At 46.7% G+C, this 25367-nt stretch overlaps 9 protein-coding genes across 9 annotated transcripts; 4 read left to right on the top strand and 5 right to left on the bottom strand.

Moving 5' to 3' along the window:
• Window positions 1–603: 603 nt before the first annotated feature.
• SERLADRAFT_436430 (uncharacterized protein) lies at window positions 604–2777 on the top strand (the record flags this gene model as incomplete). The annotated part of the gene is made up of 5 exons (XM_007316731.1): window positions 604–843; window positions 933–1589; window positions 1659–2441; window positions 2498–2588; window positions 2656–2777. The coding sequence occupies 5 exons, from the start codon at window positions 604–606 to the stop codon at window positions 2775–2777; spliced, it is 1893 nt and encodes a 630-aa protein (XP_007316793.1).
• Window positions 2730–4361, bottom strand: SERLADRAFT_463852 (uncharacterized protein; the record flags this gene model as incomplete). The annotated part of the gene is made up of 3 exons (XM_007316732.1): window positions 2730–3902; window positions 3965–4063; window positions 4118–4361. The coding sequence occupies 3 exons, from the start codon at window positions 4349–4351 to the stop codon at window positions 2814–2816; spliced, it is 1422 nt and encodes a 473-aa protein (XP_007316794.1).
• A 676-nt stretch (window positions 4362–5037) lies between these two features.
• Window positions 5038–7358, bottom strand: SERLADRAFT_436432 (uncharacterized protein; the record flags this gene model as incomplete). The annotated part of the gene is made up of 8 exons (XM_007316733.1): window positions 5038–5704; window positions 5764–5834; window positions 5977–6009; window positions 6059–6388; window positions 6444–6533; window positions 6586–6936; window positions 6988–7251; window positions 7305–7358. 8 exons carry the CDS (start codon window positions 7356–7358, stop codon window positions 5038–5040), a joined length of 1860 nt encoding a protein of 619 aa, XP_007316795.1.
• An 805-nt stretch (window positions 7359–8163) lies between these two features.
• Window positions 8164–8564, top strand: SERLADRAFT_463855 (uncharacterized protein; the record flags this gene model as incomplete). Its single annotated transcript, XM_007316734.1, has 3 exons — window positions 8164–8255; window positions 8310–8421; window positions 8471–8564. Coding segments are annotated over 3 exons (216 nt in total), but the record flags the coding sequence as incomplete, so codon positions are not given.
• Window positions 8565–8674: 110 nt separating this feature from the next.
• On the top strand, window positions 8675–11639 carry SERLADRAFT_447781 (uncharacterized protein; the record flags this gene model as incomplete). Its single annotated transcript, XM_007316735.1, has 13 exons — window positions 8675–9069; window positions 9128–9217; window positions 9274–9377; window positions 9435–9707; window positions 9760–9856; window positions 9912–10050; window positions 10102–10342; window positions 10396–10558; window positions 10616–10884; window positions 10944–11048; window positions 11101–11165; window positions 11230–11328; window positions 11380–11639. The coding sequence occupies 13 exons, from the start codon at window positions 8675–8677 to the stop codon at window positions 11518–11520; spliced, it is 2181 nt and encodes a 726-aa protein (XP_007316797.1).
• Window positions 11640–11676: 37 nt separating this feature from the next.
• SERLADRAFT_463857 (uncharacterized protein) lies at window positions 11677–13722 on the bottom strand (the record flags this gene model as incomplete). Its single annotated transcript, XM_007316736.1, has 6 exons — window positions 11677–13011; window positions 13073–13196; window positions 13266–13308; window positions 13367–13417; window positions 13469–13535; window positions 13594–13722. 6 exons carry the CDS (start codon window positions 13670–13672, stop codon window positions 11924–11926), a joined length of 1452 nt encoding a protein of 483 aa, XP_007316798.1.
• Window positions 13723–13822: 100 nt separating this feature from the next.
• On the top strand, window positions 13823–14668 carry SERLADRAFT_463859 (uncharacterized protein; the record flags this gene model as incomplete). Its single annotated transcript, XM_007316737.1, has 4 exons — window positions 13823–14016; window positions 14084–14184; window positions 14250–14475; window positions 14538–14668. 4 exons carry the CDS (start codon window positions 13891–13893, stop codon window positions 14601–14603), a joined length of 519 nt encoding a protein of 172 aa, XP_007316799.1.
• A 497-nt stretch (window positions 14669–15165) lies between these two features.
• SERLADRAFT_463861 (uncharacterized protein) lies at window positions 15166–16285 on the bottom strand (the record flags this gene model as incomplete). Its single annotated transcript, XM_007316738.1, has 1 exon — window positions 15166–16285. The coding sequence occupies one exon, from the start codon at window positions 16079–16081 to the stop codon at window positions 15536–15538; it is 546 nt and encodes a 181-aa protein (XP_007316800.1).
• A 3688-nt stretch (window positions 16286–19973) lies between these two features.
• Window positions 19974–24642, bottom strand: SERLADRAFT_463838 (uncharacterized protein; the record flags this gene model as incomplete). Its single annotated transcript, XM_007316739.1, has 8 exons — window positions 19974–21437; window positions 21508–21704; window positions 21809–21995; window positions 22108–22483; window positions 22541–22831; window positions 22910–23189; window positions 23256–23273; window positions 23336–24642. The coding sequence occupies 8 exons, from the start codon at window positions 23367–23369 to the stop codon at window positions 21405–21407; spliced, it is 1416 nt and encodes a 471-aa protein (XP_007316801.1).
• Between the last annotated feature and the right edge of the window lie 725 nt (window positions 24643–25367).

Below are 25367 nucleotides of genomic sequence, written 5' to 3' on the forward strand. Positions count from 1 at the left end.
TATGGATGATCGCTGATGTGATCTATCATGCACGGTGGTCCAGGGCAATTGGTTTGGTATGGAGTCTATTGCGGCGATGTCTGGATTGAGGCTCTACCAACTCTTGTGAGCGCACGGTCAAACATCTATCGTTGGATGCCAGGGACTCGATGTACGATGGCCTTTTGAAGGTTCTCTAACTTTCCTCGAAACAAGTCTCAAGCTCTGGCTGGCTTTTCATCGCTTCGCCCTACAGAAATTACCAAGGAAGGCAGCGGCCATTATTCTTATTTCATGTCAGCTGGTATCGAGCTGCTAATGCAAGCGCAAAATAGGATATGCTGTATAAACATTGCTGATTCAGCGTGGAAAGGGAATAATTAAAGGAATCAGGGAGTGGTTTCTGAATCTATAGTGGCGGAGCGGGTGAGCAGGAAATAACACGTGACACGGTTACACAGCGATCACATGACCGGCAATACCATTTGATACTCGTGGACTCGGATATCCGAGTGTCTTCAGCAACTGAGAGTTAGAAATTTCAAGTATCTGCATTCTAGTCACAACCACCATCATCTTTCCCTTGCGTGCTCGGGAGTCTAGCCAGTGAATAGAGCAAGTCAAATGCTGTCTAACCAAGCACGTCGAGTGCAGCCCGCCCAAGTATTTCGAGCATTCCATACGACATGTCGCAGGCGACGAGAGTTATTTGACCCTGCAGCCGTAGAACGTGCTTCTGACGAAGTGGATGTATGCATCGTGGGAGCAGGTCCAGCTGGCTTGAGTGCAGCTATCCGTCTCAAGCAGCTGGAGAAAGAGAAAGGGAAGGAATTCAGAGTGGTGGTCCTTGAAAAGGGACCTGAAGTAGGCAAGTATCATACTTTTATGTTACCGATGCTTCTGCTAAAAATTTCTCTTTAGGATCACATATTCTCTCTGGAGCTGTCATAGAGCCTCGTGCTCTTAATGAACTTCTTCCAGATTGGTCATCTCGCGATGATCATCCTCTCACGCAACTTGCAACGTCTTCGAAGATGCGCTTTTTGACAAACTCGCTGGCCATTCCAATTCCCCATCCACCACAGATGTCAAATCACGGGAACTACATCTTATCTCTCTCCAGATTCACTGCTTGGCTGGGCAGCATCGCCGAAGAGCTAGGCGTTGAGGTTTACCCTGGCTTTGCGGGTGCTGGAGTGGTTTACGGAGATGATGGAAAGACAGTGCAGGGGGTTCGGACAAACGAAGTAGGAATCGATAGACAAGGCAGACTGAAGGACTCTTTTGAGCCTGGCATGGAGTTCCGGGCGAAGGTGACTTTAGTGGCAGAAGGAGCTCACGGCTCTCTTTCCAAGGAGCTGATCAATAAGTTCGACCTTAGGAAAGATGCCGATCCACAAACATATGGTATCGGCCTAAAAGAGGTATGGCAAGTAGACCCAAGTCAATATCGTCCTGGAGAAGTTATCCATACAATGGGATGGCCTCTGGACTATAAAACATATGGAGGCGGTTGGGTATATCACATGGCCGATGGTCTCGTCAGTTTGGGCCTCGTCATTGGCTTGGACTATACCAATCCATATATGAGCCCCTATAGAGAGTTACAGGTAGGTTATGTCTCGCTGTTCATTTTCTACAGTGTTTAACTGGTGCTACCTTTTGTCCAACAATCACAGCGGATGAAACATCACCCGTACTTTACTCGTCTCCTCTCCGGCTCTTCAACGAGAATAGCATATGGAGCTCGTGCTCTAAACGAAGGCGGCATTCAATCTGTCCCTAAACTGAACTTTCCTGGAGGAGCGCTAATCGGTTGCTCCGCCGGGTTTGTGAACGTTGCCAAAATCAAAGGGACACACAACGCAATGAAGAGCGGGATGCTCGCTGCAGAAGCGGCAGCAGATGTCCTTGCATCTGAACCATCACAGTCTGAGTCGGAGGGCGTTGATATGAGCAGTTATGACACAGCTCTGAGAAACAGTTGGGTGTGGTCAGACCTGCATGAAGTGAGGAACCTTCGTGGAAGTTTCAACACCCCACTAGGCATATGGGGTGGCATTGCATACTCTGGTGTCGATTCTCTTTTCCTCAAGGGGCGCACACCCTGGACCTTCCGTAATACCTCGAAAATGAATGATGCTCAGCATACTGAACGTGCTTATCACCACAAGCCTATCGACTACCCAGCTTTTCAGCCTCCGCTCTCTACTGATCTACTCACCTCAGTGGCTCTAACTGGAACCAATCACGCAGAAGATCAGCTGATACACTTGCGTGTGTGTAAAGGTGGAGACGAGTCCAAAGAGTTAAGAAAGAAGCATGTCAAGGAGAACGTAGGGGAATATGCAGGTTTACTGGGTAGGGCTTGTCCGGCGGCGGTATACGAGTACGTAGACGATGAAGGTGGTGCGAGTGCAGAGGAAGGATGGGATGGCAAAAAATTGATCATCAACTCTCAGGTACTTGCCAGATTTTTCCTTCTACTGTTATACGCTTACTAACGGGCAATTCACAGAATTGTATCCACTGTAAATTGTGTGATATTAAAGTTCCAACAGAGGACATAAACTGGACTGTGCCAGAAGGCGGTGGTGGACCAAAATACAGTGCGTTCAGTCTCGTTCTCGCTTGTAAACTACCTTCTAATCTGGGTTTTTAACAGCTATTACTTAGAATTCTGCAAATACTTGGCTCGTGCTTCATCCGGTATGTGGAATGAAAACTCAAGTGAACAATATGGCCAGGAGAGTTCGCAATCCAGGAAGGTAAAACACGCTACTTATACACGTTGTTAACCATTACTGCTTTGTTTTGAGATATTCAAACTACAATTAATATTTCCTCACGATGCCATCATCTCCAGCAGCCCATAAATCTCCATCAGTACTTTCCCGCACAGCTCGAATACCATCACAGTCACTGCCCACCAGTTCCCCGAGCACCCTGGGCTCTCCTGGCTTTATGCTAGCGATATAAGGAAGGCCGTCTGCAGTTGCAATGGCCACCCCGCCACTGAGGTTGGATTCGCCGAGTGTGCTTGAAAGAGGCCCATTGGGTGACATAAACATAACGTCTTCGATGGACGCTGAGTTTCGGGCGAAAGATAACAAGGGCTCTGACAAAGAGCGCGTATCATATACGGTGACGACACCGTCACTTGAACCTGTGACTAGCAACGATTGCATTGGCGCATAATTAATAGCTGTCAACGCAGAGCGCCGGGCATTTGGTCGTAATGAGGAGTGATACACCGACTGTTTGGACCCTAGGTCAAAGACCTCGAACGAGCCATCTTGCAGACCACAAACTACGGTCTTGCCAGCAGTGTCTACTTCCCGCTCATCAAACTTTTGTTCTGCTGTTCTCCCCAAATGGTGTCCTTGATGACCAATGCCACTCCCGTTCAATGAGTTCTTTGCGAAGTTCCATTCACCTTGATCCCCCACACTCATAGATGCCCCAGGGGTAAATTTACCCATTCCGCCGATCGTCATCACGGAAATCTGCGTTGATGTACTCACATCCCATAGGCGGATGGTTCCATCTTTTGCACACGATAGGACATTACGTCCGCGGGCGATGATTGCAGAAGATACAATAGATTGTGTGTGACCTTTGAGTGTACGAACAGGTGAGATAGTTTTGGAAACGGATGAGTTAAGCGAAGATGACGTAGGTACAGGTTCGGCTGGTAAAATCGTCAGCGTGAAATCCGCTCCTGCAGTAAGAAGCACCCGAGATGATGGGAAGAAACGGAGAGAAGTTAGTGAACTGTGATGAGGTCTTGCGACGGTGATCCTTGAAACTTCTGGTTGCGTTGACGAAGAAGTTGTCGGATGGATCTGGACAGTACCGCTAAGGAAGCCGACAGCAAATTGAGTTCCGTCTGGAGATACATCAAAGGCAGTTATATGCTGGGGCTAGCAAGAGCATGCCGAAAGTCAATTCAAAGAATTGGAGCTTAGATGCATTCACGGCATACAAGCTTTGGATTATTGTCTAAAGTCATATATTCCTTTCTTGGGCAAAATAGGGGGGTAGGTGGAACGTTGAGCGATACACATTGAATCGTATACAAATCCTGGATGCAACCGTCGTCAACACCACGAGTTTAGAAGAGATTACAACGACTAACCTGGGCGTCGTGGTGAGAAATACTGAGAGATCCGTCTTTTGGTTCCAAATTGATTGCATCCCTATCTATATCATCCAAAGTTACCTTGATTTTCTCGTGCACCGAGGGGGCTGTTTCCTTGTAGCAGGATACCCAGAAAGTATCGAAAGGTGCTTGACCAGACTTAACATCAGATATAACCTCCTGAAAGCTGGGTTGGACAGTGGTAATGGGCAAAATGTATGGCAAAGACATGCACGCAATTGACAAGCAACAATATTAATACTCATATGATAATCGCAGACTCGGAATATCCCGATATGACTGAGTCACGACAAGTCACGACGGCCCAAGCTGCAATTGGTTTCTTTTCTTTCTACTTGACCCACCATGAATCCAAGTCAGTAAGGAGACAAAGTAAGTTACTTACTTTGCTCAAATGGATCCGGTCTATCAATGAATCTGTTTCGTGGAAGAGCACCAGTTTACAAGTGGGATTTTGCTCTTTGAAGTGACTGAACTCCGCACAACCGTGACGACGTTGCATCAACCATGATCAACGTTCTTGTCTAACAGATAGTTGCGCAAAGGTAGCAATGATAACGAGCTGTAGAGTGATGGCAAATACATCCCCTTTGGGATCGTATTCAAAGGGGATGTTTTTGCCAGTTGACCAGCGCCCCGTTTGCACTCGGCTTGGGACAGCGAGTCATTGTATGTGCACGCATCAAGGCGAGTGCACTAGCATGCCAACGATTACAAAATCCTTAGTCTTGCTGTGTATGTCAAGGAGGATCACCAAATCTCAAGGAAATGGTCTAGTTGCTGGTCACACAGCATAAGGAAGACAGGAAGCAAGATAGCAATAGCAGGGTAAAATATCTTTGGGGTCTACTTATACATATCGTAGGACAAAATTGATCATCAAAGCAGTTCTATCATCAGGCAGTGAGATCAATGATCTTTCTCTTGGTGCCAGATAGGTTTTGCACCTTAGGGATAGGATTCCAAGTGCGTTTGAACCACCGTATCATCCTAAACTTGCCTTTCCGAGGTCCGGTATCATCAGTTCTTGAAGATGAATTCAGGATGGTTGGGGAACTAGAGCCTGACTTGACAAAGTTCGAGGTGAAGCTCGCTAGACTAGCGAAGCACTTTAAAACAACGGCCCCAGAGCTTTGACATCTTGAGACTCTGGATGTAGTCAGGGACGTGGTAAATATAGGAGATTCTGAGATCAGCGGAGACGAGGCCATTTGGTCACTGTCCATCCACCAGTAGTCCATGACCTCCGTGTCAGACATAAGAGTACATGATCGCGGGACATAGGATACGCCATTCAAGGAAGGAGGGTCCTCTCCATTGGAAACACGACTGATGAAGCCTTTTTTCATGAGCTGACGAATGTGGAACTTGGAGCTGACCTTGGTGGGCGGCTGGTCCAGGAGAGGAGACAAGTAAGTGAATTCAGGAAGGGGATCATCGAGAGGTCCGTAAAGTTCGCCAGCTTCGACGCATTCTATGTCGGCATCCGTAGCGCACTTGCACTCCTCAGTATATGATATATATGGCGCAGGCACAGCGTGGGACTCAATTTTGTCCCAATCTCTACTCAAGCGCAAGTGAACGATGTGAGATAGTTTCACAGGTTTTGGTATTCTACTCACATGTCCTGAAAGAAGCTATGTTTTTTTATTGCCTCGTAAGATAGTCGGTTATAGGGTTCCTTGACAAGCATCTATTGTAGGCATCGATGATAAGCTGACAAACTTCGATATCTCTATCAGTTAGCAACTCGCCTTCTGTAAGAAATCCTTGGCATCTTCATCTATCTTATCCCGAGACTTGAAACGTAAGGGGGACTTCATTATCTTATCTACTTTCGAAACACAATTACGACTGTTCCATGGAATCTAGAGGTATTTCAGCCTAGAGGGCAGACGTTGGAGGGATAAAACTTACACGCCCTGTGATCATTTCGTGAACAGTGATGCCCAAGGCCCAAAAATCAACTGCGAAACTGTACTTTTTGCCCATCCATATCTCAGGGGCCATATACTCAGGCGTGCCGCAACCTTTCTTGGTCAAGTAAGGACCTTTGAGAATTTTTTGGGCTTCAGCACAAGCTGTGAACCAATAAGGGTTGACGATATCACAGGTTGCAGTATGATAAAGTCTGGCTAAACCGAAGTCAGCAATGACCAGATGTCCGGAAGAGTCAATGAGAATGTTGGAAGGTTTAATGTCGCGATGAATTATACCGCGCTTGTGAAGAGCGTGAAGGGCATCTACCTATGATATGAAGTTCAAGGATTAATAACCAAACTATAACGTTGGATTGACTCACAAGCTCGGCGGTGTAAAATCGGACGATATTGGTAGGTAGACGACGCCACTTTTGTATCTCCAAAGAAAGATCACCTCCGCAGTGATATGTCTATGAGCAGTCTGTGTTAGTAATAACCGTAAACACGTAAAATATCACCTACAACAGCCATATAATACTTTTTGCTATCATGAAAACTAGCCTCTAGTTGTAACAGACCAGAACAACCAGCCGCTCGTCTCAGAGCCGCCTGCTCTCGCAGCAAGTAATCTGGTCGCGCCATTCGGTGATCCTCCTTACTTATTACTTTGAGCGCAAGAAGCCTGGATGTTTTACGGTCTTTGACCTTAAAAACGGTAGCGAAGGCGCCCTCGCCAATAGTTTCCATAATTTGCAAGTCGTTGAGCTTCATTGTACGATCGGAAAGAGTCGGGGATGAAGTATTACCAGTCTGAGAATCGAATGAATGAAAATACGAATCAAGTGCGCGGATAGGACCAAGGCGATCAAGAGACTGTAAACATGAGTTTAATCCTGACACGCCTGAGAATTATTACTGACATACCTTGCGGTAGTCAAAAGCCCATTTACGGAGATAGGGGAACATGGAGATTTTCCTCCTAACATCGAGAACTTCCGCTGAATGGTAAGCATCGGTTATGTCTTCTAAAAGTAACGCCTCTTGCTGCCGCGAAGAGTGTGTGGTTCGGAAGATGGTCGGTGACGTTATGATGCTGTCGCAACAAGGCCATTCAGCCTTAGTGGCGTCCATTTCCGAGTAGCTGTCGTTACATGACGTCCCATCTAGGTTTTCGGTAGAAACTATTACCTGTATCCATAAAATATCAGTACGAGAGTGGGGAGATATGCAGGGCTATCCACCTTCTTCTTCAAGATATACCTATACTGAGGAAACGTGACCTTGAAGTACACCATTGGTGAATCACTCTCGAGCTTGAAGCTTACCTACTGAACGATGAAGAGGTATGCGGAAATAGCGCACTAGCTATGAACAGCTTCATATATGCGAAATGACGGTTCAGTCTGAATTTGAAGATTGATAGTTGCTTTTTTTGGGATATCGTCTGGATGTCGTCTGGAACATGTTGAGGGATGCATATAACTTTGCACGTTGGAATTTTGGGTCAGACCAACAGCTCCAACGACGCAAGATGCTTTTCACGTGGTGATGGTTTTGAGGGATCGTGCCGCCAAAGTAGAATAAAATCCTGCTTGTCGTCCTTTTCCAGAAGGATTCATGCCGATTTGAGTTATACCCTTTGGTATCCCTTGCTGGATCTTGGCCCGGGAGGCTAGCCGACACAACACTGTCCTTTGGGCCAGTCAACTCATACCCATGTTCTCAAACTTGGCCTTATATTCTAACGAGTGTGTAGCCCCCGAAATGCTGAAAATAGACACTACTAACTCAAAAAGCCTCAGTTGAAAAAGGGCAGATGATGAATTTCCGTGACATTCTATTTCATGCTGTTGAACGTGATCAAGCCGCGGCGTAGATCAAGAAGTTATCTGCCAGAGCGACTATTGAATATAAGTTAAGTTGCTTTTGTCAATAAATAAGACTCACAAAATAGATTTGATAACATTATCCTACAACCACAAGAAAGAGCTATCACGTTGCTAGTAGTGTCAATTCATGAGCTCAAAAGATGCAATCACATGACATGAAGCTGTCGATGCACGTGACTATTTAATACAACGCGTTGGCGTGGCGTGTCTTTAAAGGTTTGAATCGAACATTCAGCAGACAATATTTCCTTTCTGCCACCTACACCTGTTAAACACAACCGTTAGCGCTAGGATGGAAAGGCTGTGAGAGGCATAGATCTCTCTGAATATAATCCAAGCTAACCTTACTGAGTGTAGGCGGATGAAGTTGGCTCAGGACCCGAACGTATACCCAGAATACTTCAAGATTGGTAGAAGCGGGGACAGTAAGCAACATGGTAGTAGTAGAGACTCGTCTCCCAGCGTTATTGTAAGCTCCCTGTGCAATCAAAAGAAACACTATTTACATTTCTCTTCAGTCAATCGCATCTTCCTCTTCCCCTTCAGTCATGGTAGCTCCTGCCAGTACAGCACGCCCTATTGTCATTTCATCTGATGACGAAGATGAAAATCCTTTGCCGTACGTAAACTGCATATGCTCTGCTTGCTGACGTTCATAAAACTGATCTTAAAAAAGTCCACCGCGTAAGGTTTCACAAAGCAATACCTCTATTCCACCCTTCATGTCACGTTCAGACAACTTTACTTCCGGCACTCTCCAACAGGCCTTTCCAAAGCCCCCCGCTAAAGTCAGTCCCGCAGTACCTATACAAATACCAGCGCATGGTCCCCGTCCACCGCCGATCGTGAATCCAGCATGGGAAACATTCGACGAGCCAGACACTCACAACCTTTATGAGCCGAAGACCACTGCCGCAGAAGCTGAAACAGCTTTAAGAGCACTTGTTCGGGACACCGTTAACAATGACGATGATATAGAGATTGATATGTCGCAAGCAACTGTCGAAGGGTTTCGGGATGGTATCACCCTGTTGCCACACCAAGTGCTCGGACGAGCATGGATGCGAGAACGGGAAACAGGCAAAAAATTTGGGGGTATATTGGCTGATGATATGGGGTAACGTTGACAATTCTCATTACCTGTGTGCGGCAGCACTAACTACTGGATTTTCTAGTCTCGGAAAAACAATCCAGACTCTCGCACGAATCGTGGACGGTCGCGCACGCAAGGCGGATAAAGTAGATGGATGGGCCGCATCAACACTGTGGGTTTAACTTGCTTTCACGTAATAGCCAATGTTGACGCATTGTGAATTGTAAGGGTTGTCTGTCCTGTCAGTCTTGTAAGCCAGTGGGCTTCCGAGATCCAAAAGATGGCTATAGGACTTCGAGTCATAGAACATCATGGTGCTAGCCGTACTTCTGGCAAGTTCTATGATAATTTTTTTTCTTGGCTTACGTTTACCGCTTTGTGCAATGCAGACCCCACGAGGCTTCAGCAAGCACACGTTGTAGTAACCTCTTACTCAATTTTGGCTTCGGAGTACGGCGCGTTCAAGCCCGATGTGAAAGATGAAACGAGTAAAAAATCCAAGGCCAAAGCCAAAAAGGCCGCATCAGGGTCCAACTCGGATGATGATGACACAGATTCTTCGTCAGAGCCGTTTGGTAAGACTTTAACCAAGAAAAAACCAGCAAGTAAGACGAAAGCGAAAGATGCGCTTTTCCATATAAACTGGTTTAGGATTGTACTTGGCGAGTAGTGTCGTATTTGTGCTAGAATATCATCTTATCTCAGCATCCACAGACGAGGCCCACAATATCAAGAATAGAAATACTAAGGCAGCCCTGGCCTGTTGTGCATTGGAAGGGAAGTTTAGATGGTGCCTCACTGGTACGCCCATGTGAGTTCATGCTATCTATTTCAATGGTAAGCGAATACTTAATTCACCATCATAGGCAAAATAGTGTAGAGGAACTCTACTCCCTTATCAAATTCTTGCGAATACGACCTCTTAACGACTGGCATACATTCAATGAACAGATCAATAAGCCAGTCAAGAGTGGAAGGGCTACTCGAGCAATGAAGCGATTGCAGGTAAGACTTTCTGCGTCTTCCCGTTTTAGCCATGCACGCATAGTTTTTCAGGTTGTGCTCAAAGCCATCATGCTTCGGCGAAGGAAAGACCATGTCCTCAACGGGAAGGCAATCTTGCAGCTCCCTGCGCGGAAGGTGGAAATTGTTGCCTGCGAATTTGACAAAGACGAAAAAGCATTTTATTCTGCCCTCGAAAATAAGATGTCGACAGAGCTAGATAAACTGGTTCAGGCAGACATGGCCACAAAAAGTTACACGCATGTATTGCTCATGCTTTTACGTCTCAGACAGGGTATGTAAGCTCGGTCGCATGTGATATGAATTATCGTCAACGCATCTTTTTAGCTTGCAACCACCCTTCGCTAGTATCTAAAGATTATCGAGTGGACCGGGAAGCTGCAGAGCCCAAAGCAGCCAAGGGAGATGACGATGACGCAGATGACCTTACTGCGATGTTCGGTCAGATGGGTGTTTCAAATGGGAAAAAATGTGAAGTTTGTCAAACCGTGTAAGAAATATAATATTTCTTCAGGATTTCTGTCTTTGACTGATGTGTGTTGTGCAGACTTAATTCCTCTAACCTTGCTGAGACCTCAGACACACACTGCAAAGAGTGTGCTGTGTTAGCTGCCAAAGCCAAGCTCAAATCTGCTGTCTCCGGCCCCAATGATCTTCCCCCTGACTCCGCCAAAATAAGAAAACTTCTTAGCTTGCTACAAGGCATCGATGACAGGTCAAACGGAGAAGAAAAAACCATCATATTCTCACAGTTTACCAGTATGCTCGATTTAATAGAGCCTTTCCTGGCTGCTAAGGGCATCAAATATGTCCGCTGTGAGTACCGTCGGCCGATATTGAACTCTAAAGGGGAGTTAATCCGCTTTTGTATCTAGATGACGGGTCAATGAGTAAAGACAAGCGCGAGGCTAGCCTTGAAAAGATACGGAATAGTAATAACACGCGATTGATACTGATATCTTTCAAAGCTGGAAGTACAGGTATGTAAACACGCCTTGGATACTTGCCCGGTCTTATATTTGGTATCTCCAGGGCTAAATTTAACAGCGTGCAACAATGTAATTCTGGTCGACATGTGGTGGAATCCTGCTCTTGAAGTATGTTTGTCATGTTTGTATAAGCGCAATGACTGGCTTGAATGTTCGCGCATTGTGTTCTTAGGAGCAGGCTTTCGATCGTGCACATCGTTTCGGACAGACTCGCGACGTGAATATATTTAAACTAACCATTGAGAAAACAGTCGAAGCGAGAATCTTGGAGGTCAGTCCCAAACCCGGAAACTGTATTACTCTGCCTTACAATTTGAGGTAGCTCCAAGAGAAGAAACGTGCGCTCGCTACTGCTGCTTTGAGCGGTGATAAACTCAAGAACATGAAGCTCGGCATGGATGACCTGATGGCATTGTTTAGGCATGGAGGTCGCGATGACGATGACGATGACGATGACGAATGAAGCTTTCAAACTCTTCAAATTCCTACTTCAGGATTGATTGTGGCCACTTTAAGTGTTGTCTGTTCCTGATTACTTGTACTACTTACTGCACTCTACTTACCAATGTCTTGGTTTTGCTTACAAGTTCGCGATGTGCACGGCCTGCCATAGAATGGGAGACTAAGTCAGCTTAAGGCTAAAGCAGACCTCTCTTGCTCATACTGGATCATATCATGATATCAAACACGCCTGCATATTTCCCTATGTAAACATATGAAATATCCACGCGAGCACTCTGTGAACACAAAGAATTTCAGGCACTCTCACATACTAAAACTAGACCAGTGCAAAAAGCTACAACTATAAGTCCGAAGTAGAAAAACATTGTAAAGCGCGGATTTAATCAAGAGACAGCTACAGCACATTAGAAATTTCCCCATGGCTGGCCGCCTTGCTGTTGTCCTTGATGCCACAAAGCATATGGATTACCCTGAGAATATTGTTGCTGTTGCTGCATGTCTGGCTGAGCAGGATAAGGTGAAGGCGATCCAGAAAATGGTTGCTGAGCCGAGTACTGCGCTTGCTGAAGCTGTTGTTGCGGCTGAAAAAATTGGCTACCAGGGATTTGCGGTTGGACAGACACTGGGACATGTGAATGTGAATGTACTTGTAGTTGTGACTGCGTCCCTTGATGGAAAGGCTGTAGTGAGGGTGGTTGTACCGCTAAGCTAGGATTCACCGCTCCCGTACCACCGATCACAGGACCTCCAGAAGAAGGCAGGTACGAATTGAAAGGGTTGGTCAGGTTACTGTGCGCAGACATGTGAGAAAATCCAGGGGGCTGCTGTTGGAATGGGTTGTTGGCGCCAGGCACATGAACAGGCACGACGGAGCCTGTGGACAGTCCAGATTGAAAGCCTATTCCTGGACCGACATTACTAGGTGATAGCGCAATAGGGCTGCTCATATGTGGCATTTGGGTGATGGAAGTTCCAGGGACGATGGAAATATTCGAATAGGGGTTGAGACTGGAAGTTGCACCAAGAGAGTAGGAGGGTTGTTGAGATGGGATAGGAATACTAATGTGTGACACACTTGGCGCTTGATATTGGAGCGGTAAGGAAGAGGTTTGAGCAGGAGTCTGGAGCGATATGAGGTCGTTCCAGACCTGCGATTGAGATGAGGGCGGGGGCGGAACCTGAGACGACAGTGCATTTGCCTGAGATGGTAAAGGCTGCGATATGGACCTAGTCGGCTGCATGGTATTCGCCTGGAAGGGTTTCGCTTGGATATTGCTAGCAGAAGTCAAGCTTCCATATGCAACGTTTTTTGCCTCTACAGGCTTCGCAGGTAGTGCAGGAGCTGAGGAGATATTCCGGTGAGTTATAGCCGGATCAGGAACAGGTGTCGATTTCGGTCTGGAAGATAAATTTCCCGACACCGATCGCGAGGGATCAAGTCGAGAAGACGCAAGAGCTGATCGGTCTATAAACCGTTTGAACTCATACTTGTCTGTAAATTGATATATATGTTAATATCGGCTATAAGTTAACATAAGACAGGTTGACGTTACTTCTGATGTACTTCTCTAGCTCGCTGTCTCTTTCGGTATCAATCATGTTGGTGGGAGGAGGGTGGCGTGCTTCGTTGGGATTATAATGAGCGTTGGATTTGACATTGCCGTTCTGCTTCATAACCTTGAAGTGAAAGCAAACGGAGTCATATTATTGAATGTACCTGAAAGGGGATTGGAAGGGAAACCCAACTTCAACTTGTTCTTTAGTCCACGAATCAAGCGTGATACTTTTGCTGGCAGGTGTTACAAAATTAGCTTAACTCGATGATATTGGAGAACCGAGCAACGCACACTTTCGTTATATGTGTTCCCATCTTGCGGTGGATACTTGCACAAGAAACACTGTTGCCAGATGTAAAAATTTACAACTCCTCCATTGAGACAAGTACGCACCAAAGAAAAATGCCAAGATTGTGAGATGCCCATCGAGGGTTACGGCTTCTGCAATCCGCACATACATCTAGTCCGGATTATACGAGATGAACACGTATTTCAGATTGTTGCATCACGGTACTCGCCATTTCCTGGTACCAACACCAGCTCCATTAAAATCCTTTGATTCCTTTCCACGGTAATTTTGCTAGGTCCTGAAGCCATAATGTTCGTAGCAGAAAATGAGTTTGACAGTTCTGTATAAGCTCGAGCCTGAGTCAACTTCGAACTTGGAGTAAGCCGTTGGCAGTCACTAGGAATGTGACAAGGAGTCACGAAGTTACTTATTACATATTACGTACCACTACACCTCTCAGCGCCTGTTTCATTTCTTTTGACTGCACTGCAGGCAGCATCTTCAAGTCGACAACAATTTCCGCTAGATGTCCAACGTAAATGAACTGTTGGGCGACAACAAAACAACGGTTCCCAGCCATGCAATCAGCGGCCTAAACGACGCCGTCTCACAATTTCTTAATTATCCTTTCGCGACAGATAAGGCGTACCAGGTACCGTGATAATTACTTATACCTGAACTTTGAGGTTGGCCAACTTATCGGGATCACTCGTGGCAAGGAAGGTCTCGCGGGTATAATCGACAACAACGCCATGGATGGGAAATCTGAAGAACAAAAACAGGAGATATTACGACGAACTCGGATATTCTATTTTAATCGGTACGTCACATATGCCCAGCTTATCATTTGATGAAAGGAATATCGTTACACTCATGATGATAAAGGATCGCATCACAACAACTAACTCCCGAGAACGTCGCAGCCTACGAACAAAATCTGAACATTGCTCATATGAACCCTACCTCGGCTCCTCTCAATTCCTCTTGCCCATATCCAGACACGCAGCGAAATGAATCACGTACTTTGAGCTTTGCTGAGTTGAAAGCCTTGATTGAGGAAGGCAAGACCGAGAATATCCCAAATAATAGGGTCATCCCTGAATCCTTAAACGTAAGTCATCTTCAGAATAAACAAGTACCACATTGCTACAATATTTTCTTCTTTATTATCAGGAAGCACCTCCTAGCGAATCCACTGCACCGGTGAGGAAGAAACCTTGGGAGGTTGCCAACCAATAATGAAGATCACACATTGGTCAGATATTTAGCCTGTTTGATGTCCCGAATTGATTAATTGTGTAAGAAGACAGTGTGATTGAAGTAAGCGGAGCAGGTATTCTAGCATTTATATACGTTCATAGTCTCAAGGAGCTGACTAATTCCAAATTCGCCCTCCAGTTATGCATCGCTGAGAAATAAGCCATGCGGTGCAACCGACAGTTTTTTCTGGCTTGGGACGTCAACGATCGGACTTAGACAAAAGCAGACCTAACTTCTTATATCTGAGCGGACGGTTAAACCACAGTTCACACATACTAACTATGATCATCATCTGACTTTACCTGGTAAATTCTTTCATCGTTCTGCTTTTGTGGCTATTACTTCAATATGAAGGACGGCATGTACGTCTTGGCAACGCTATACTCCTTTTTCGAAACGGGATGGTCTCTTGGTTAGTCTTTCCGGGTCCTCGCTGTATCCATTTCTGTGATATACTTACACGGCATGAACATCACGTCAGAGCTGCCAAGCATGCCGATGTCTAAGAAGTCGTTCTCCAGGTGAGTTACAATCATGGCAAATACAGGGTTGTGGATGTGTGATAATACCAATGACAAGTCTCCTTCACATAGGTCGTACTCTGTTTAATTATGCCGCAAGGCATTGCGACGGCTACTCAATATCCAATACCATCTATCGTATGCTGACCAGACTCGCAGTCTGCAGAACATTGTGCACGATGTCTGTATCCTATCATTCTACATCCGCTCTATGTTTCGAGAAAAAAATACAGGTTCTATAAATATCCCTCCAACAACCCTGCAGCGCATTCCAGTGTATAATCCAGCCATCGGCTTTACTACGATGATGCGGCGCAGTTTGACGTTTTGACGTGTTACGATAATTTTCCACACTCCAAAGGAGTCCCGTACGATCCCGCCTCACTCTCATCATGAACTCCCCAATCTTTCCACTAGCCAGCTGCGCGACACGTTCTCTATATGATGACCATCCTTCCGCAATGCCACAAGCCCCTCCATGACCCAGTTCTGACAGTCCCACGCTGCATCATTCTGAACTATATTCACGTTCGCAAGAGTAGCACTGAATTGGTGGAGTCTTTCTTGATCGACGCGGCCCACGGGCACTTTGCCTAAGTAACCGCCTTCCCCTGCCTTGAGTGTTACTGACTCTGGTGCTTTGAGGGAATAGTCACTCGCAGAGCCAGTTATTTGATAGACCATTGCGTGACCCAGTGAGGGTGTGAAAATCACGATGATTGCCCACTGCTTTACTGGAGAGACTGGTTGGCCAAATAGAGCCACGGCAATTTCGTAGAACGGTGGCATTGTAGAGGATGCGAAAAGTATGAAGAGGACAAGGTCGTGCTTGGAGCGAAATTTTGGTGGGTGCAATAGACGGGGATCTCGTTGTGTGGTATACGTGTCCTGCGCCTTTTTCAACGGTCCTGCGCGGCATATGGTTTGCAGAAGCATGATGGTGTCTATCCGGAAGAAGAACTTGACATGTTCATACTACCATTCGGTTTGTGACACGCTGCCAATCCCCTTCAGGGAAAGAATAAGACTACAGAATGTCTGAGGATTGGACAATGCCCTAGGCGCCATGTAGCATGCGATCGCGACAAGAGCCGACATTCCAAAGTTGGCAGAGCAATCTATCCTGAATTGTTCTAATTGCTGATTTCAGGGGACAAAAGCACGAGAACAAGAGGTTAAAAGTGATGGGGCAGGGGGAAAATGTCTTTACCAAAGGTAACGAAGTAGCGTCAGCCAACAGTCGTGAATTGGATATTGGATATCAGGCGAGAGGAGTAGACCTGCGTCGAGACCAAGTTAAAACGGATGTGGAATATGGGACTAACTGTGATAAGCAATAAGCAATCGATACTGGTTTAGAACACCTTGCGAGTCGGAGCAATCATCGCCGCAAGAAGATCAGGCCACCTGTTTTGTGTGAATGTGTGAAGGACGTTCCGCCGTAGGAGACGCCGAGGGTGAGGAACGGGAATATGCGTGTCAACATGCTACGTACGAGTTCCCGGCGACCTCGAGTTCTTTCCCTGCATTGAATAAGCGCGAAGCAGCATAAACGAAGGGAGTCATATAGGTCGACGGAAAATCCGCAAGTTCTACTGACCGGTGACTGGATTTATCATAATTACGAGCTACTTGATGCAACAGCGGATCTGAGACCTGACTAACACTTTATGGCACGAACCGGTCCGTCCTCGAGTGCCGCGACGAAGCGGGGGAAAGACAGAACTCTGAAACTGTGTAAGATAAAGCTCGCCGCAGCCAGATAGCCGATATGGCGGTAAGATAGCAGTCCCAAATCCCTCAAGCCTCAAGAGCGGCCAAAAGACGCGCTGAGAACGAGGCAGGTTCATGTTTAGAAAGACTAAGCCCAAGCTGGCTTGATGAATGATGCAGAAAAGCGCCCGTTCAGAATGCTTGCCGAGAAGGACGAAAGCCAGATAGAGGACGGGGATGGCAGCGAGCAAGGCCAAGAGACATCCTTGCATGCTGGCCAGGGTATATCCAGCTTTATAGTGACTGTAACTGCAGTCCAGCGTTAAGGTGACCGTGGACAGCCGTGACGTTCCCACGGCATCCATAGCACAACCTCCACTCCCAACCGTCATTTTTGGCGCTGCAACAGACGTCCACATTCACGAAAGCAAGAAACAATGGTCATATAGTCTCTTGCTTACCAGATATCAGCAATCATGTCAGAACCTGCTGCTCACAAGGCAAAGTCAGTCTTTTACCCCTTCTTGCCTCGCCTTTTCCTCTAACTCGTGCTGCAGAGAGGCTAGCAAAGCTTTACAGCAAGACCTTAAAGATGCTCTGAGAACACGGGATCCATGGGAAAGAGATATTGAACACCAGCGCAAGGAGTAGGCTTGATCTTCTTATGATGGCCCCTTGTAGTTCTAATAACGCATACCAGACTCCGCCGGAAATATCTCCTCTTGCTCCTCGTGTTCCCCCACACCCGGGAATCTAAAGACGTCGAAAACCATCTTTGGATGCAGACGTCCTACCAGTTTATCACTGTGTATAAACAGCGCGTAGCTAAGCTCGATCGCGATTTGCAATCTGCACCTCGTCAACAACCACGCCAGGGCAACCATGGCCCAGTCGAGTATCGGAAGCTCATGCAACGTTTTCGTCAGTTTCTCGCTGAAGAAGAAAAATTCTGGATTCAACTTGTATCGAGATACTGTCGTTCTTTTGCCCTCGATGAAGCTTCACCAGCCCTCGCCGCTCTTGGAATTCAATCGGATCTTGTCGACGTCGCCAGCGCTAATCCATCCGACTCACCTGAAAGGGATGTGGCGCACAACACTCGCAATGGGCGGCATAATTCCCTTTTTCCTTCTGAAGAAAGCACCCCACCAGTACCACCGCCCGACTCTATTGAGAGGGAAAACAGGCTTTCAATCTTGAGTAAGACCCTTGTTTGTCTTGGTGACATTGCTCGCTATCGTGAACTTTACAACGAGGGTGGAGGACGCCCTAAAGCCGGCCATGAGGATGGTCCTGCACCAGCTAGGAGGGGTCGGACTAGAAGGGGTGGCGTACCAGGCTTCGAGTCCATTCCTCGAGCCAGGACTTACGACAGATCTCAGCAATGTTATGAACAGGCTCGCCTCTTGGTGCCTCATGAAGGCAATGCTTCGCATCAACTAGCAATATTGGCTTTCTACCAGAAAGATATGTTTGGGTCTCTCATCCATTACTACAAAGCACTTTGCGTTCGACAGCCTTACGATACTGCATCGGAAAACATGGTATCCATGTTGAATAAATCACTGGAGCAGTGGAAGGAACACCAATTGGCAAATGATGAAGACAATACGCAACCCCGGATACGAGTGGATAATCTCAAAGAAAAGATACTTGTCTTGCACGCATTGTGGCGTTTTGGCGCTGATAGGTAGGTCTTTCTAAGTCATATATTTTCTCTTCATTTATCTATTTTTGTAGGGTGGGTTCCATACCCCCCGATTTTGCGCAAACCGTCGTGACGGATTTCGCTGGGATTGTGTCCGACCGCGTACTTCCCACCGAACTCATCTCCAAAGTTATTGTTTTATCTCAAGGCGCGCTCTGGAAACATCGCATGATTCGGGATTCTCCAGCGTCCGGCAAAGGCTCTACCATTTCAACAGACCCACCAATTGCTGTGGAGTCTGACATAGCGACTCATATCTTAGCTTTGTACCGGGTTCTTCTCGAGATCGGAATTGCACAACTTGCGGTAGCTCCGCCAGAAGATGCTGCAGAGAATGATTTGGCCCAAAGGATCACAGCAGTGTTTCGACGTACACTTCCTGCGTTGCGTATAGCGAGTAAATGGTTGACCGCGAACCTTAAATATGTGATACAAGCACAATCCCCGGCCAACGTAAAGGGAGATCTTCGTGTGAACAATTCCAGGACCTCTAGTTCGGCCTTATCCATTTCTGACGTCCCAACATTCTGGACGGCTTATGCACGGTTTTATAATGTCTTACTTCGCTCGTTTCCACCTGACAAGTTGCCTTCGCTGTCCACACCTTTGGAGGAAGATATCGACATGAAGGGTTTCTTACCTTTGCGAAGGCTTATGGGTGAAACAAAAATTGTGGATGGTGGAGGTCAGAAGGACAAATTGGTTGTTAATGGTATCGCGCCACAAGGACGAGAAAAGCAGGTTCATCCCAATGAAGAGCAGCTCATGAGGATTTGGGATCTGTTACAGGACGCGAAAGTGGTAGTAGCGTTTGAGGTGAGTAAACTGACATAGCAGTTCGTAATGGGATCTGACGATAAAGCTAAAGGCGTCCCCTATATCTCTGCGAGAGGGGTTATTCAAGTACGTCGGGAGTCACCAGAAGGGTGCCGATACTAGAACTGCCTTAGCCTTACCAACAGAGCGGCATGAAATGCATAAGTTGCCTGTTCTAGAAAGCAACTTATTTCCTCTGAAGGTCATTGGTAGCGATCACCAGCATATTGAGCAAGATGAGGATGCTATGACAGAAGTCACTCGTACTGATGACGATCCAATCGATGAGGCCTTCCGCAAAGTACTCAATGGGTCTGATGCAGGTATTGCTGACGACCTCGAAGATGAAGATAAGATTATTTGGGATGTAGGGTAAGTAGTCATGAAATATCCCATGATTTGTCTGTTGCTGAAGCCATTCTCAAAGAGCGTCCGCTGGTGACTTCGTGGAACATCCCACCTCGCCTCCCCTCATGAGTCCGAGGACGCCCGTGAGGCCAACTGGCAACCTGATTTCTCCTACTATCGCTATGTTACCGACGATTCCTCCAGCTGTGTCCCCTGTAGCTGCATTTCAAGGCACGACAGCTCAGGATCTCCTCAACAATGTAATGGGTAACACCAGGGGCAACATCGAGACCAGTCGTTCACAGCACCACAGACCGCCTATCTCTACTGTTCCCCAGTCACGAATATTGGGCAGCTCGATCTGGACAATGACGCCCGAGAGCTCGTCAGGATTTGGTGCAGTTGGGTCTCACAGTTTTGCGCGTCATACGCCATCCCAGTCGACTTCGCAGACGTCTCGGCAGGGGTGGGCTTCATTATTCGAATCTACTCCGAATTCTCAAATTCTCCTGCCTGGCGTTCAATCTAACTCGCTGGCCGGGCAGTCATATATGTCTGTCAGCCCTGGTCATCTTAGGTCCTATTCTGCGACCGCCTCGGCCCCCCGTCATCAGGCGAACCATACATTGCATCAAGGGTCTTCTAGTCTGTCGCCAGGACTAGCCCAGCATGTCAGCCAGCGGCCTCGCGACTTACCGCCGACCTTCACTGATCCCGCCATCATCTCAACTGGTCGAGCGGGATCTACTAATTTGCATGCTGGTGCATATGATTATCATTATCAAAACCACAGCCTCCCGTACTCGATAGGGCACAGCCACGGTCTGCACCCTATTTCGCAAAACTGGGCAAATCATGGGTGATTTCGAGGAATATTATCGTTGCTTTGTAGCTACATTTTCTCCCGATTTCAAGATCAAATGTCCGCCTGTTATTTGGTTCCGTGACTCTGATCCAGTTGACGCTGGAGTTTTCATCATTGTCACTAGGCCGTACACGCTTGACAGAGTCTTGCTACCGACCCAGGTACTTCGAACGATGGGACGCCTACCGCATAGAATGATATGTTCGTCTGTGGAAGTTCGGTGGGATACTACTGTCATCATTTATGTCTTTGAATGAAGTTCTCTCTCTTTTTATGCCTTCCTTGCCTTCGAAGTGTTCATTTTCTATATTCCTGTCTTGTAGCCTTTCAATCCCTCGTATTTCCTCAAACATTGTCTGTTTGTTCCTTTTTTACGCTGAACTTCTCTTTTGTCTACATGTCTCTCATATGGTGTTTACGATCGTATAGATGTAGTTGAATCGTCAAATGGGTGAGATCAAATAGTTCCCGCGACCCACTGCTCTCTTATGTTTACTGTTCTGCCACTCTTTTTATTTTGATAGTTGTCTGTTAGTTACCGAATACAAGACACGTTCTCGTGTAAAGAGCATGACCCCCAGGGCAAAAAAAAGGAAATGTCATTATACAGCATCCTGTTCGTACGTTGTGATGCATTCTATTTCTGCGTAAGTAAAAGTCGATGAATAGCATCATATACGGGATTATCTACAACAGCAAGACAAGATATCAGATTAGTATGCCCAGCGATTAAGACAGTGTCCGTTCCATAGCATTATATCGTGTTTGGATCTTCTAACACCCATAGCAAGTAAGATTTTATTCGCCGTTTACATTCTCTCTCCACGACCGATAGTGTTGACCTGTAAGTGTAGTGATCATATCCTAGTTAGTTGGATAGGAGGGATACTTAGTAGAAAAAGCGTAACGCGCCTTGAAACCAATTTTACGAAGCTTATCGGCATCAACAAGCAGCCGACCATCGAAGACGAATGCAGGCTTGTTCATTCCCTTGTAAACCTGCTCCCAGTCGATATCACGGAATTCTTTCCATTCAGTCGCGATCACGACGGCCTCGGCATTCTTACATGCCTCGAGAGCCGAAGAGCAAATCGACACTTGTTTTTGGACTGTTTAAGTATTAGGAGGCAATAGCAACAGCAAAAAGAAGTTTGATCAAGACAGGTTCGTGAGTAACGCGTTTAACACGTGTGTGTGGGAGAAGGGCACGTACTGGAAGCGAGAGGGGTGGAGGGGCTAGCCTCGGTAAGGTCGGCCCAGATTTGTTCGTGCTCGACTTGGGGATCGTAGACGTTGATGAGAGCCTTCTCTGATTGGAAGTCTCGGATAAGAGTAATAGCGGGAGATTCGCGGGTATCGCCAGTATCCGCCTTGAACGCGAACCCAAGGACCGCGATGCGCTATATGGGAAACGCACAAAAAAAGCAGATTCACATCGATCAGTCTGGGGTACTCCAACATGTAAAAATAAAAATAAAAAAAAAGGACCAAGAAAACGGAAAGTATATATACCTTCCCCGTGATGGTGTTGAAAAGCGTGTCCACGACCGTCTTCGAGAATCGTCTCTTTTGGTACTCGTTCATGACCACGACTTGCTTCCAGTACTCTGCGACCTCAGGGAGGTGAAGACTTTCTGAGAGGTAGACGAGGTTGAGGATATCTTTCTGGAAACACGATCCACCGAAGCCAACTGATGCGCGGAGAAACTTGGGCCCAACACGAGAGTCGAAACCGACGGCGTGTGCGACTTCGTCGATGTTCGCGCCTGTGGCCTCGCAGATAGCTGAAAGGGCGTTGATGGAGGAGATGCGCTGAGCGAGCATGGCGTTTGCTGCAAGTTTGGAAAGTTCGGATGACCATAGGCCAACGGTGAGGATGCGGTCGGCGCTGCCAACCACATTGAACTATTAGGTTATGAACAAGACTCACGGAACAAGGACTCACGGAACCCAGTTTGCGTAGACCTCTGCGAGTGCACTGCACGCGGCTTTACCCTCTAGAGTCTGGAGAGAACCGATGAGAACACGATCTGGCTTGAACAGATCGCTGATGGCAGTACCCTCTGCGAGGAATTCGGGGTTGGAGAGGATGTCAAAGCGGCAATTGGGCTTTGAGTTAGCTTCGAGGATAGTACGCATGGACTCGGCTGTACGGCAGGGTACAGTGGACTTTTCGACCACGATTTTATTGGAGGTAGCGACAGCGGCAATACGTCGTGTGGCTAGTTCGACGTAGCTTTGTGGTGTTTATCAGATATCATATCGCCACTCAGAATGAAAGTGAAAGGACAGCAAAATGGTGGCGTGTACTCACTTGAGATCAGCAGCAAAACCAGCACCAACACCACTCTTCTTTGTAGGTGTATTGACACTGACGAAGATGAGGTCTGCGTCTTGGATACCCTTATCGACGTCCGTGGAGAAGAAAAGGTTGCGATCGCGGGCCTTGCGGACGACATCCTCGAGACCAGGTTCATAGATAGGAAGCTTAAAATCTGGGCTATTCCAGGCGTCGATACGGGCCTTGTTCAAGTCGACGATGGTGACTTGAACGTGAGGACATCTGAGTGCGATAACAGCGCAAGTAGGTCCGCCTGAGCATAGCCATAGCGGTCATTAGTATTGATGTGGGCGAGGGAGAGCAAGTGAGCGAAACGCACCGACGTAGCCAGCACCGACTGTCGGTAAAATTATCAGAAATCAGTTGTTGACATTGCACGGAAAGATATGATATACGGACTGCAGCAAATTTTAGTGACTTTGACTGTGGACATTCTGAGAAAGGATGGGTATGGAAAGAAAGAAAGGGAAAGAGACGCCCGTGTATGAAAGCTTTATAGTACAGTAGAGAGGAGGAAGCGAGATAGTGCAAGTACAAAATATTCGGTATGCAGCTGCCTAGTGCGGACTGCGCAGGTTACCGCTGCTCTCTATCATTTATTACCAATTTCATCTCGGACTTCATGAAAACTATCAAATGGGGTCCGTCCACCATCGCAACCAGCCATGCGAAGAGGAGCCATTGGTCCACAAACATACGACATCTCCTCGCCCCGCAAAATAAGACATCTTGCAAGGCTCTCTACATACTCTTTTACGTCGACACCAGCCAGCCTCGGTACGTGGAAATCAACAACCAAAGTGACAAGAAATGACTAGGGAAAACGTGTGTCTATCGCATCGCAGGTTGGCGTAATGAAAACGGCATCACGGTTACACAGAAGTATACATGACTGTTAGCGGGGCCAAGACCACACTGGACCGAATATTTGTCGCTGGCGTCGCGTGGTCCTTGTCCACATTGTGTTCCTTGCCTGAACAGATATCCATACCTCTGATACCGACGTTGAGTACAGATATATGGTAAACACGATATGCTGGTTTGATCTAGTGGACGGGGACCGTACGAGGACATAATTCATTAATGTTCATTCTTCGGTCTCTACACAATCGTCAACAGACGGGGTTCTCTCGCCATTTACCAATCCAGTAAACAATACGGCTCTCACAAACGTGAACTATCCGGCTATCGTACAACCAGAGACCGTTGTCCTCGTTTTATCCATGCTCCTGCAGATATCTTATCTGTTACTCGATTCGTTTGCGGTTCGGGATAGAGCTAGAACAGATTCGGACAAGGACACTCTTTAATGCGAACTGTTCGAAGGGCAGTTTACCTCACGCGGTGTGTGAATGGCAACTAGCACCGTGACACAGCTTAAGCGTCTACCAATAGAGTACTGTCAGATTCTGTGGGTCAACATCATCATTTGGGAGGTCACGGTGTTGCTGTGGTGCGTGGTGAGGCATTGGTGGTCGTGGTCATGCTACAAAGATGATGGTTGTGGGTGGGTGGTGATGCTGTCGTCGGCGGTGTTGTCATGGTTGTGGTGTGGAGGTTGTGGTGGTGATGATGCTGAGGTGCTGTCATTGTCATTATCATGGTGGTGGTGGTGGTGATATGATGGTGTTGCCGTCGTCGTCGTCACCTTGGTTGTGGAGGTAGTGCAATTCACGAATCATCAATTCAAATGATCTTATCTTATTGAATACTATTGCCCTCTGAGGCAGATCTGGACCCGGCATTCTCTGGTTTACAATATGCACAGGACAGAAACTGATGAACTTTAAACAGGTTACGGAGAGCAATGGATAATAGCCCAGAAATGTGTCCACTGCAGTAGTAGTGTCAAGCCAGCACTTGTTGGAAATCCACAATGGGCCAATGGCTGCACAAATCATCAACTGGAAATTGTAAGTGGAGCATGGAGACCCTCTGCTATTGGGCACTGTATAAACTACAAAAGGAATGAAACTCAATATCACATCTCACTATCTTAAGTAGAACAAGTGTTCATATACACCCTGCCCACACTGTGCATTACATCAACAAAGCAAATTAAGTGTGGTAGCACTTTGCTCTATTTGTCTTGGATGACCATGTTTGTTCCCTACCATATTTAGATACAGATGATTCTGAGAGATTAGGCCATGTTTGGTAGCATCATTCTGAAGATGATGGCATTAGAATTATCCTGTACTACCTACACAGGATTCATCAGCATACATTCTTTCCTTCATGTTCTTTCTCATTCTTTTTGCACAGCTATACTGTGCATAGCCTATCTTTCTTTTACTATATAAACCCCTGTATTCTACCTTGTAAAAAACAAGAAATCCAATCCAGACTTCTTCTCTAATCTCAAGTTCACTATGTGAACACCTATATATAAGATCTGTATATAGTACATTAGAAATGAAAGAGGGAAAAC

Source organism: Serpula lacrymans (assembly GCF_000218685.1).
Source record: "Serpula lacrymans var. lacrymans S7.9 unplaced genomic scaffold SERLAscaffold_5, whole genome shotgun sequence".
Taxonomy (NCBI): Eukaryota; Fungi; Basidiomycota; class Agaricomycetes; order Boletales; family Serpulaceae; genus Serpula; species Serpula lacrymans.